Source organism: Somniosus microcephalus, chromosome 30 (genome assembly GCF_052327205.1).
Source record: "Somniosus microcephalus isolate GS21.2 chromosome 30, FLI_Smic_1.0, whole genome shotgun sequence".
Taxonomy (NCBI): domain Eukaryota; kingdom Metazoa; phylum Chordata; class Chondrichthyes; order Squaliformes; family Somniosidae; genus Somniosus; species Somniosus microcephalus.
Window position 1 is genome coordinate 20,905,860 of NC_141016.1, and position 13,132 is coordinate 20,918,991.

The 13,132-nt window shown below is 41.5% G+C and overlaps 1 protein-coding gene across 1 annotated transcript; it reads right to left on the reverse strand.

Annotated features, from left to right (window-relative positions):
- Positions 1-1,443: 1,443 nt before the first annotated feature.
- LOC147097995 (uncharacterized) lies at positions 1,444-13,042 on the reverse strand. The gene is made up of 4 exons (XM_085970798.1): positions 12,856-13,042; positions 5,867-5,963; positions 4,421-4,505; positions 1,444-3,326 (listed from the first exon to the last, which is right to left on the reverse strand). The coding sequence occupies exons 1-4, from the start codon at positions 13,040-13,042 to the stop codon at positions 3,195-3,197; spliced, it is 501 nt and encodes a 166-aa protein (XP_085826924.1). The 3' UTR covers positions 1,444-3,194.
- Positions 13,043-13,132: the final 90 nt, after the last annotated feature.

Here is a 13,132-nt window from a genome sequence, read left to right on the forward strand (position 1 = left end):
CTTGATGTAATAGCAATTACAAGGACATTCTTGCAAGGTGACCAAGGTTGGGAACTAAATATTCCAGAGTACTTGATGTTTCAAAAGGATAGGCAGAATGGAAAAGAAGGGGGTGGCTCTGATAATAAAGGATGACATAAGGACAGTTCTGACAAGAGATCTTGGATCAGAAGATCAGGAAGAAGAATCAGTATGGGTGGAGATAAACAATAACAAGGGGCACAAAACACTGGTGGGAGTAGTTTATGGTCTCCAACAGAAGCTATACCATTGGACAGAGTGTTAATCAACAAATTATAGGAGCTTGTAACAAAGATAATGCAACAATTGTGGGGACTTTAATCTTCATATAGACTGGACAATTCAAATTAGAAAAGGTAGTTTGGAGGATGCATTCATGGAATTCATTTGAGACAGTTTCCGAGAATAATTCATCATGGAACCAACCAGCGAACAGGCTATTTTAGATGTTGTATTGTGTATTGAGACAGGGTTAATTAGTAATCTCATAGTAAAGGATCATATGATGCAGAGTGATCATAATATGATAGAATTTCACGTTAAGTTTGAGAGCGACATACTTAAGCCGAAACTAGAGTCTTAAATTTAAATAAAGCCAATTACATAGGTTTGAGTGGCGGGTTGACTAATGTAGATTGGGAAAATAGATTAAAAGGTATTATGGTAGATAAGCAGTGGCATACATTTAAAGAAATATTTCAAAATTATTAACGAATATACATTTCATTGAGATATAAAAACTCCACTGTAAAAGCGATCCATCCGTGACTAACTGAAGAAGTTAAGGTCAGTATTAGGTTAAAAGGAGAGGCTTTTAATGTTGTGAAGAATAGCAGTAAGCCTGATGATTGGGAGAATTTTAGAAACCAGCAAAGGATAACCAAAAATTTGATAAAAAGTGAAAAAATAGAATATGAAAGTAAACGAGCAAGAAATATAAAAATAGACTGTGAGAGCTTCTACAAGTATGTAAAAAGGAAGAGAGTAGCAAAAGTAAACGATGGTTCCAACTGTTGTAATGTTGGAAACGCGGCAGCCAATTTGCGCAGAGCAAACTCCAAATAAACAGCAATGTGATAATGACCAGATCACCTGCTTTTTAGTGATGTTGGTTGAGGGATAAATATTGGTCCCCAGACACTCGGGAGAACTTCCCAGCTCTTCTTCCAATAGTGGCTGTGGGAACCTTTACGTCAACCTGGGAGCAGACAGGGCCTCGGTTTAATGTCTCATCTGAAAGAAGGCACCTCCGACAGTGCAGCAACTCCCTCAATACTGCTCCTCCGACAGTGCGGCACTCCCTCAGTACTGACCCTCCACCAGTGCAGCATGCCCAGAGTACTGCCCCTCCGACAGTGCAGCTTTCCATCAGTACTGCCTCTCCAACAGTGCAGCGCTCCATCAGTACTGCCCCTCTGCCAGTGCAGCGCTCCCTCAGTACTGCCCATCTGCCAGTACAGCACTCCCTCTATACTGCTCCTCCGACTGCAGTGCTCCCTCAGTACTGCCCCTCCACCAGTGCAGCACACCCTCAGTACTGCCCCTCCGACAGTGCAGTGCTCCCTCAGTATTGGCACTGTGGAGTGTCGGATTATGTGTTCAAGTCTCTAGAGTAGGATTTGAACCCACAAACTTCTGACGTGGAGGTGAGAGGGCGAGGGAGCGAGTACTAAATCCACTGAACCACTACTGCCACAGCATAGATTGACGTTTCAGTTAGAAACAGGAAACCGAGATAAGGAGCAAAGGGAAGTAAATAGAGTTGAGGTACAAATGAGCCATGATCCAACTGAGTGGTGTCGCAGGCTCAATGGCCTGAATGCCCTACTCCTGTTCCTCTGTAACAGGCTCGAGCGGCTGAAAGACATCGTTCTGTTCCTATGTAACAGGTTCGAGGGGCTGAATGGGCCTCCTCCTGTTCCTATGTAACAGGTTCGAGGGGCTGAATGGGCCTCCTTCTGTTCCTATGAAGCAAATAAAGTTCAACCAAAAGTCAGAAATATTTTGCCATTCTGCACATCTGTTGACAAATGGGCTGTTTGACCATGGAGTGCAGCACACAGAAACGAAATCTGTCTTCACTCAACCCACGCTTAACAGAGGAAGTCACCAGTTACAGATCACAAGAAAGAACGTTATTTACTTTCCCACTCCTTGACCCAAGCATCTGGTTGAGATCTTTTAATTGAACACAGACCAGAACCAGGATCTAGGACCTTGGCCTCTGTATTCTATGTCACACCACATCGTTCCACTGAGCCATCACGGCAGTTGCTAACTGTCCTTACAAAGATTGAAATATTAAAATAGTTGTTTATTGTAGCTGTAGCTCATTCTGTAATAAAAGCTGTTTTATCCATCCATGATATATTAAAAATCCTACATCTGCAAGCAACTTTCCCCATCATAATTTCCTCTGTCCATATTTACAATGGGAACTGCCTATGTAAACATGTCATGTTGTAATTACACCCTTCCACCAGTGGTGGTGCTGTTTCGTGTCTCCCAGTTCCTCAGTCTGTACTGCAGAGACTCTCCCAATTCTCCAACCAAATCTGTTTCCCTGCTTCCCAGATTGCTGCTCGTTTTGCTATTTAACTATGAATGATAATATAAAATCAAAGTATCACATGAAAATAAGCAGAAAATGCATGACTTTAAAATGGCGAGTAAATTATACCGATCTGCCCTGGCCCAATTATCCTCTAATCCTGCTTCCCCTGAAGTCTGCACTTGATAATTAATGACCATTCTGTAAACATTCACAGACAGGAAAGAGAATAACAAAATGAAAATTGCCTTAAACACGCACACACGGGATTGAATTTATATGTTCTGTCCTGGTGGAATATCGATCAATACCTAAAAGACATTTATAATCACAATGGAGAGAAGGATGACTCCAACAGTGAGGGGCAATCCTGAAGGAGGACGCACTCAATTAAACCCAGTGAGAATGACCTGGGCTATATCATCACTTAAATTTGTGAGATAACATCAGCTCTACGAAACTGCATCAGATTATGACAAGAAGTTTAGTACATTTTTTTTTTCTGTGGGGTGTGGGGTGCTTGGGGGGGGGAGGGGTTGGCATTGAAGTCCTGTGGTTTCTAGAAAGTTAAAGTGGAGTTTTGAATAATTCTCTTCTGTGCTGTTCCCAGAGTACGTGTTTCTCATTCTTGCTCACATTCTATATTCCCATACACAGAGCTCTCATCAAACTTGCAGTTTTCGTAAATATCATGATCTTTAAGGGGATTGATGCTGCGGTTATATTTCATTTCTAGGTCTTCCTCCTCTTTCTTCTGTAATAGAAAAGGAAATGAATAGAGTGACAATCAGCATGATCTGTATTTGGTATCTTTGAATCCAATTAGAAAATTCCACCCGCAATTGGTGCCATTGATTATTGATACTGAAGAATGTTGCTTTTGATTATTGATACTGATCCGTTTTGGAATATAAGAACAGGAGGGGACCACTCAAACCCTCAAGCCTGTTCCGCCATTCAATTAGATCACGGCTGAGCTGTATCTTAACTCCATCTTTCCGCCTTGGTTCCGTACCCCTAACAAAAATATTATTCCTCAGTTTTGACATTTTCAATTGACCTCCACTCTCAACAGCTTTTTAGGGGAGTGAGTTGCAGATTTCCACTACCCTTAGTTAGTCACCTCCTCAATACATTTAACCAGGTTCGTTAGACATGATTTACCCTTTACAAATCCATGCTGGCTCTCTGATCAGTTCGTATTTGTCCAAGTGCTCAGTCACTCTGTCCCTGATAACAGATTCTAGTAACCTCCCCACAACTGACGTTAGACTAATAGGCCTATAATCTCCTAACTTATTTTTCCTACCCATCTTAAATAATGGAGTGACATTTCCAATCCAAGGGGACAAGAGTGTAGGAAGGAAGATAGGAATGAGGGAGGGATGGAAGGAAGGAGTGACGGAGAGAGGAATGGAAAGAAGAAAGCAAGGTGGGAGGGAGGCAAGGAAGGGTTACATGAAGGAAGATAGGAATGTGAGAAGGAGGGATGGAGGGAGAGAAGTGGAATAGTAATGCAGATGGGGGTTTAGTTTAAGGTCTCATCTGAAAGACGGCACCTCTGACAGTGCAGCGCTCCTTCAGTACTGCCCCCTGACAGCGCAGCGTCCCTCAGTACTGTGCTGGGAGTGTTGGCCTCGAATATGAAGCTTAAGTCGCTGGACTTCCCTTGGCCCTTGAATTAGAAAGAAGTCCTGCATGACAGACTTGAGTCCTAAACCCACATCTCAATATTTAATGGAAATCTTTCAAAGGTTTCAATCATTGGAATCTTTCTTTATAAATTCACAACACCAACAAAGGACGACGTTGGTCATGGAAGTGAATTACAATCATTACGTTACTTACCGAGGGCCTGTCTGACTGCGCGTCTGGGGAGTAGTTGCTGACAGGCACTGCTTGGGCTGAATGGTCTTTTCCTGTGCTGCTCCATCTGTGGATTTAAATAGAGAGTGTTGGTGTGTCACTGTGAATCAAATCAGGAAGCGGGGAACTAGTGAAAAACCATCATTTTGTTGAAATGAAGCATCCTTGTGTTGACAGGAAACTGTTAACTCTTTGTGTCCTGACACTGTGACGTTAGTCCAGTGTAAAGCTGGGCAGCATGTAGTTTTGATTCAATGCTCACTCCAGTGGACGAAGCGGCTCTTCTGAAGGAGCGGATTCTGCCCCGAACCCTTGGAAAGTGTGAGAGAGTGGACAATGTGAAAGGAGAGAGAGAGAGGATGAGAGGGAGAGCATAAGAGGAGAATGGAGAGGGTGAATGAGGCAGAGAAAGAGGAAGGGAACGAGAGAGACTGGCAGGAGAGCATGCAATCCTAATTCCAAGATCACGGCTGGGAATAAAACACTCCAAAAGCCACTTTGCGTGCTAGCTTCAAATGTCTTGTTTGGTGCTCCAGCAGTATTAGCAGCGAGACTGTGTCTGTGTGTTACTATACTGTACGTTTATAAGTATATAATTTAGTTCTGGTTCTCAAGCTTTGAAAGGCTGGCCCCTCCTGACCCATTTTATGCACTAAGGATTTAGGGTGGAGCTTGAATCCATGAAACAAAGATAAAAAGAAAAAGAGTTGCATTTCTATTGTGCCTTTCACGACCTCAGGACGTCCCAAAGCGCTTTATAATCCTGGTGAAAGTTCTGACAAAAGCTCATCGACCTGAAACGTTAACTCTGTTTCTCTCTTCACAGATGCTGCCTGACCTGCTGAGCATCTCCAGCTTTTTCTGTTTTTATTTCAGATTTCCAGCATCTGCCGTATTTTCTTTTTGCAACTTATAATCCAGGCCGACACTCCCAGTGCCAGTACTGAGGGAGCGCGGCAGTGTCAGAGGTGCCGTCTTTCAGATGAGACGTTAAATCTAGGCTCTGTCTGCCCTCTCAGGTGGACGTAAAATGTCCCATGGCCACTATTTGGAAGAAAAGGAGGGGAGATCCCCCCAGTGTCCTGGGGCCAATGTTTATCCCTCAACCAACATCACTAAAAACAGATGAACTGATCATTTATCTTATTGCCATTTGTGGGAGGTTTTTGTGTGCCTATTGGTTGCCGCGTTTTGCTAGTTTACAACAGTGACTACACTTCAAAAGTATTTATTTGGCTGTAAAGCATTTTTGGATGTTGTAAGCCCATGAAAGGCGTTGTATAAATCATAGTCATAGAAATTTACAGCATAAAAGGAGGCCATTCGGCCCATCGTGTCTGCACCAGAAACTAAATGCAAGTTCTTTCTTTAAGGAGAGAAGATTGAAATAAGGATTTTCAAGAAAATAAGTTAAATCTTTACTCTTACTTTCTCACACACTTGAAGATTAAGAATCCAGCCAGTTCAACACCCAAAATGATTCCAGCTGCAATCAATCCGACTTTCCACTCAATGGAGTCTCTACCTGTAAAAACAGCCATTAATTACTGTAGTACAGTTTCAGAATGGTGCTCCAATGTACTTATACTTATTCTGAACTTGAGAAGTGATACGTATCTATATATGTAATATCTAAATATGTATGATTTTTCAATGTAAACCACATTCCCAGTCACACTCAGAGGTCGCTTTCTGATTGGTTGTCTCACTGAGGATTCCAGGAGTGGTCACACGTCCTCTCTGATCTGGGAGGAAATAATCGACATTCGATCACTCAGATTCTGATCTGCAGCAAAGATTAACTGAGCAGATTCAGGCTCGGGAGCAACTGGATTACACAGGATTACATAGAATATACAGCACAGAAACAGGCCATTCGGCCCAACCTCACCATGCCAGCATTTATGCTCCACTCGAGCCTCCTCCCGTCTTTCATCATCTAAATCTATCAGCAAAACCCTCTGTTCCCTTGTCCCTCATATGCTTGTCTAGCCTCACCTTAACTGCACCTAAACTATTCGCTTCAACCACTCCCTGTGGTAGCGAGTTCCACATTCTCACGACTCTTTAGGTAAAGAAATTTCTTCTGAATTCCCTATTGGATTTCTTGGTGACTATCTTATATGGATGGCTTCCAGTCATGCTCTTCTCCACAAGTCGATCATTCTCTCTGTACCCACTCTATCAAAATTTTTCATAATTTTAAAGATCTCTATTAGGTCACCCATCAGCCTTCTTTGATCAAGAGGAAAGAGACCCAGCCTGTTCATCCTTTCCTGAAATATAGACCCTCGCATTTCTGGTATCATCCTTGTAAATCTTCTCTGCACCCTCTCCAGTGACTCTATATCCTTTTTATAATATGGCAACCAGAACTGTACGCAATATTCTAAGTGTGGTCTAACCAAGGTTCGATACAGGTTTAGCATAACTTCCCTACTTTTCAAATCTATACCTCTAGAAATAAACCTTAGTGCATGGTTTACTTTTTTATGACCTTGTGTCAAAACTTTTAGTGATTTGTGTATTTGTACTCTGAGATCCCTTTGTTTCTCTACCCCACCGAGACTCACACCCTCCAAGTGAGAAGTTACCTCCTTAAGTTCTTCCTAACAAATGCATTCCTTTTACAACACTTGAATGTCATCCTGTTTATATCAGAAAGCCTGTTACTTTAAGCTACAAAGAAGTTCGACTGTTAACCCTTAACTCCCCAAGTTTTCCAACATACCTCTCTCCAGGATATCTAACATTTCCACCACTTTTTATTTCTTCTTCTAATGCATGATCATATAATGAGCTAGGCTGTTTATACAGTATAATTCTAGTCCATGGTTGCTGAACTATGTTTTAATCTTTCGCCCACCATGCATGATCATATAATGAGCTAGGCTGTTTATACAGTATAATTCTAGTCCAGGGTTGCTGAACTATGTTTTAATCTTTCACCCACCATTCATGATTTCCAAAAGTTGATGTCCCCTTTTTAATGTCAGCATTACATCATATCATATACACTGTCAGTCATTTAATGTTAGGGTTTTAGACTACGGAGGACCTGTCTAAGCTTAACTTGGCTAATATTACACATCATGACACAAACAAAGAATATCATAATCCATTGTACAGAACACTACAGTTTATCATATGGTCAAGTAATCATGGACTTAAAATAATTCTGCAGTGCTCCTTTTACAATTATGCCTCTTGTGGATAGTTTTGCTGAGTATCATTTCCCTCTAACTTTCAGTTATTCCAATTTCATAGTTAACTCAAAGGAATTCAACCCTGAAATTTAGAAATCCAAATCCTATGTCCCTCTTTACTATAATTTTAGTTCTCTGATAGGTACCAGTGCATTTAGCTCTATATTGTTTCATTAAAAGGCAGTTTCGCTATGGAGTATATGTGCCTTGATTAAAAGTTGTCTCACTCTCCTGAGCCACATTAACCATTTCATGTCATGCTGTTGTCAAATAACTGAGCATGTCTGAGACCCGTTCTTCAGTGTATCTTCACTGTGCATTTCCGCATGCTAGTTGCCTCATACGCAACATATCACCTTTGCACACACACTGGCATCTAAATATCATGGCAAAATTGGCATCAGATACAAGCCATTCCTGGGCTTTTAATTTATCAGATCAAAAGATAGGAGGACTTTTCTCATCTCTCCCTTCATGGTCCCAATGTCTTGGGTAGTGGCCAGGTTATCAAATACATTTTCCTCATTGTTCTGTATAGGCAAAGACAAAAACATTTCAAAGAGAAACCTTTCAATGAATGATTCTCACCAACACTTTTCTGATGTTCAATAGAATGTACCTTGATACCAAATTGAAATCTATTCAGGTATCATGTTACTCAGGGATGCACTCACACATCTTTTCTTAACCCCTGTTTGAGTTCCTGAAATTCACCCAGCAAAATGATTTTAGAAAAATTCTCATTATATTATGGCCCAGAAATTCGGGTCGGGGGCTTACATAAGAACATAAGAACATAAGAAGTAGGAGCAGGAGTAGGCCATACGGCCCCTCGGGCCTGCTCCGCCATTCAATAGGATCATGGCTGATCCGAATCTAGACTCATGCCCACTTCCCTGCCCTCTCCCCGTAACCCCTAATTCCCTTATCTGCTAGGAAACTATCTATCTCCGTTTTAAATTTATTTAATGTTGCAACTTCCACAGCTCTCTGGGGTAGCAAATTCCATAGATTTACTACCCTCTGAGTGAAGAAGTTCCTCCTCATCTCAGTTTTGAAAGGGCAGCCCCTTATTCTAAGATTATGCCCCCTAGTTCTAGTCTCACCCATCAGTGGAAACATCCTCACCGCATCCACCCGATCAAGCCCCCTCACAATCTTATATGTTTCGATAAGATCGCCTCTCATTCTTCTGAACTCCAATGAGTAGAGGCCCAATCTACTCAACCTTTCCTCATACGTCAACCCCCTCATCTCCGGAATCAACTGAGTGAACCTTCTCTGAACCGCCTCGAGAGCAAGTATATCTTTTCTTAAATATGGAAACCAAAACTGCACGCAGTATTCCAGGTGTGGCCTCACCAATACCCTGTATAACTGCAGCAAGACTTCCCTGTTTTTATACTCCATCCCCCTTGCAATAAAAGCCAAGATTCCATTGGCCTTCCTGATCACCTGCTGCACCTGCACACTAATTTTTGTGTTTCATGCACCAGGACCCCCAGATCCCTTTGTACTGTAGCACTCTGCAGTTTCTCTCCATTTAGATAATAACTTGCTCTTTGATTTTTCCCACGGGTGCAAGCCCCCGACCTGCACTTACCTTGCGCGCCGGCCGTTGAGCTGTAAGCCCCTGTGGAATCACGATCCTGGGCCTCCTCCAACTGCCAGCGCGCAGTACTTGCGTATCCCAGGGGTGCAGTTAGTTCAATGCGTCCCCTGGGATCACGTGGGCCATGGAGAGCCAATGGTAGCAGGGAATGCTTCATTCATAAGTTTGACAGGACCTGTCAAACCTATAAATACTATAAGCCCCAAAACATCACTAAATCTTCAAATAAATTTTAAAAACATCACATTTTTAAAAGAAACTAAATTACATGAAATAACTATTTTAAACAATAAATTAAATTTTTGAAAAAATTAATTACATTTTCTAACTGGGCTAAAAATAAACTTACCTTTCTTTAAAGTATTTAAAAATAATAAACCTGTGGAAACAATGTTTTAATTTTAATTAATTTACCACTTACCTTGTAAAAAGCAGGCCTTGCGACTGCTTTTTACATGTCTAACTTCTGGAGACTTACCCTCCCGGAGAAACCTGCAAAGAAAACGTAAGTTCGATGCGCACGCGCTGCCTCTCCGGCGCACGCATTCGACTTCTGAACCCCTTATTTCAGGGGAACGGAAGTGCCGGTTTCCCACGCATGCGCAGTGCATGCACGAAACCGGCACTTTCATTGGGCTTACGGGTGAGTACCCCGTGCGTACTCACCCGTGGAGACCCGAATTTCTGGGCCATTGATTTCATCTCATTCATGAGCCCTGGAGAAACTTTAAAGTCCAATACAATTTAATCATTACCATTTAACAAGAGTTCCCAAATCAATCCAAGTTATCAACACATGTTTGTTCATTCTACTTAAAACTCTTATTGGACTATTCATTCATCAAAATATTCCAGAGAGCAATTCAGTCTACAAGATGAGAGATGTTAGTTACCTTAAACACAACAGTCTCCCCCCTAAAACTTCTTCCTCAACACACAGGTTGGACAGAACCATGTAGACTGGACCTTTTCAAAAATAAAATTTGATGATCCCCTTAATTTTCAGGTAGATTTCCCTTCCCTGAGGGCTTGAACAACAAATCAATGTAGCTAATCAATTTTAATTTCACAAAAGAATTATGCACAAACTTCGAGATTTTACATAAGAAAAAAAAGGAGCAATTCTGTTTGGATGCAAGTAGTTTATCGTCCCCCTCGAGCAATATGGAAGAAAACAATTGGAAGTGATCGCTTTGGAGGGGGTGCAGAGGAGATTCACCAGGATGTTACCAGGGCTGGAGCGCTTCAGCTATGAAGAAAGACTGGGCAGATTGGGTTTGTTTTCCTTGGAGCAGAGGAGGCGGAGGGGGGACATGATTGAGGTGTACAAAATTATGAGGGGCATAGATAGGATGGATACTGAGGAGCTTTTTCCCTTAGTAGAAGGGTCAATAACTAGGGGGCATAGATTCAAGGTAAAGGGTGGGAGGTTTAGAGGGGATTTGAGAAAGAACTTTTTCACCCAGAGGGTGGTTGGAGTCTGGAACTCACTGCCTGAAAGGGTTGTGGAGGCAGGAACCCTCACAACATTTAAGAAGCATTTGGATGAGCACTTGAAATGCCATAACATACAAGGCTACGGACCAAATGCTGGAATATGGGATTAGATTAGACAGGGCTTGATGGCCGGCACGGACACGATGGGCCGAAGGGCCTCTATCCGTGCTGTATAACTCTATGACTCTATGACTAAAAGCAAAGTCTTAAGTCCAATTTTATCACCACACTGCAACATTCAAAATCCATCGATGTCTGCAGATAAGAACTTAAATTCTGAACATTACTGGCGCTCCCGCTGCACTTTTTCAGCAAAGTTTAAACCCTGTAACATCTTAAAGTCATTTTATATCAAAGAACCACTTTTGGTAATCTGGCACCATCAACACTGATATGGCCCGCTGCTCACAAGTACAAACTGAAAAGCCATTGTGGCTTTCCTGCACGCCCAGTTGGTTAATTCATCAATTGTCAATTTCTGTTTCACTTCAGTCAGTGTGGGGAAACATCCACACAAATTAAAAAACTTCAAATTTAAAAATGTCCAAAATGTTTACAGTCAGTAATGCAAAAGTTGTTGCTTGGTTAATTAAAACAAAGTTAACCTGAAGTAACAAAAAACACTGCTGCTTGTGAAAGGTGTTAACTTATTTTTTTATTTCAAAAGAAGACAAACCCACACATCATCAATCAATGTCAGCTTGTGTCACACAACTTCTTGCAGTTTTCAAATAAATTTTAAACATTTTGCCAAGTAAAATGTTTAAAATTTGCAAAGATCTTGATCAATTCAATTCAGCAGGGAAAACATCAGACGTTATTATCATACACATTCCCCCTTTCTCTCTCTTCTGGTCACACCATTAAGATGCATAAACAGTCACCTCAAAGCAGTCAGTACTGAAATTGGTCAGAAATTTAAAAAAAATTATTGGTGTGAATGTCTCATGTCCGGAACTAGAGACTTTCACACAATTTAAACCAATTAGAATTTCACCGTGGCCACAATAAAAGTCTGCTTTTTCCAATTTATTAGTTAAGTCAACCTCAATAACTCCAATTTAATTCAAAGGAAGACTTACATTTATATAGCGCCTTTCACGACCACCAGATGTCCCAAAGCGCTTTAAAGCCAATGAAGTACCTTTGAAGTGTAGTCACTGTTGTAACGTAGCAGCCAATTTGCGCACAGCAAGCTCACACAAACAGCAATGTGATAATGACCTAATAATCTGTTTAATGATGTTGGTTGAAGGATAAATAAAAGGATAACTTCTTTGAAATAATACCATGGGATGTTTTACGTCCACCCGAAAGAGCAGGCAGGGCCTCGGTTTAGCGTCTCATCCGAAAGACGGCACATCCGATAGTGCAGCACTACCCTCAGCACTGCACTGGAGTGTCAGCCCAGATTTTTGTGCTTAAGTGTCTGGAGTGGGATTTAGAACCAACATGACTCAGAAGGCAAAGGTGCTACTGACTGAGCCACTGGCTGACACTGGCTGAAACTCAACACATATTCTAGCTTGAAAAGGAGGGCAGAGCCTCAGCCACAATAACATTCACACATGCTTTGTAAAAATGTTAACTTTCACACTGTAAACAAAACTATGTAGAACAGTAGAAAAGAGACATGAGATTTCCTTTTCTCCTTTATTCCATCATAAACTATTGATCCTTTTTACCTTAAACCAATTTTCAATTTCTGATGTCTTCTGTTGAATTCCATTCTGTTCTGAGTCAAAATTTGAAGCTCACAGTCCGTGTCCTCCCCCAAGTCTGTTACCTCCTGCACAGTTAGAAACATAGAAGATAGGAGCAGGAGTAGGCCATTCAGCCCCTCGAGCCTGTTCCACCATTTAATGAGATCATGGCTGATCATCCAAATTCAGTACCCTATAGAAACATATAGAAGTTCTTACCACTTTCCTCTGGTATATGGGAGGGATGTACAACATAGAGTGAAGGGTGACGGGAACACTGAAAATTATGTCGAGAGTCCCAGCCTTTTCTCAGTTCACACTTTGAACCTGCTATAACTGCCTCTCTCAATATTGTCAACATTCCAACTTCCATTCCACATCCCTTTAGACCAGGCTTACAACTCCCATATTTTATCTTTTCACTGAACATCTCATCAGTTCTAAGACAGCCCATTCCTACATAAATTTTAAGTGCTTCTGAGCAAGCTTCGCCCATTCCGTTCATCTCTAACTGTTTCTGTCTCAGTTTCTCACCCATGGCTTCCTTCACCGAATTAATGAGCAACACCTTAGGCTGTTTTTTCATTAGCCCAAAGCCACTGTCCTTTTGTTTCTGCTTCTGTTCCAGTTGCTGTATTTGTTTGTTTCTGTAGAGACACTTTTTCCAGCACCTTTT

Bases quoted from the DNA above. Each gene is read 5' to 3' on its own strand.
- LOC147097995 (XM_085970798.1), bottom strand. From the start codon at position 13,042: ATGAAAAAACAGCCTAAGGTGTTGCTCATTAATTCGGTGAAGGAAGCC. The intron at 5,964-12,855 runs GTAAGCCTGGTC...CTGTTTTTACAG, and splicing joins AAAGATAAAATATGGGAGTT to GTAGAGACTCCATTGAGTGG. The intron at 4,506-5,866 runs GTAAGAGTAAAG...TTAAATCCACAG, and splicing joins ATCTTCAAGTGTGTGAGAAA to ATGGAGCAGCACAGGAAAAG.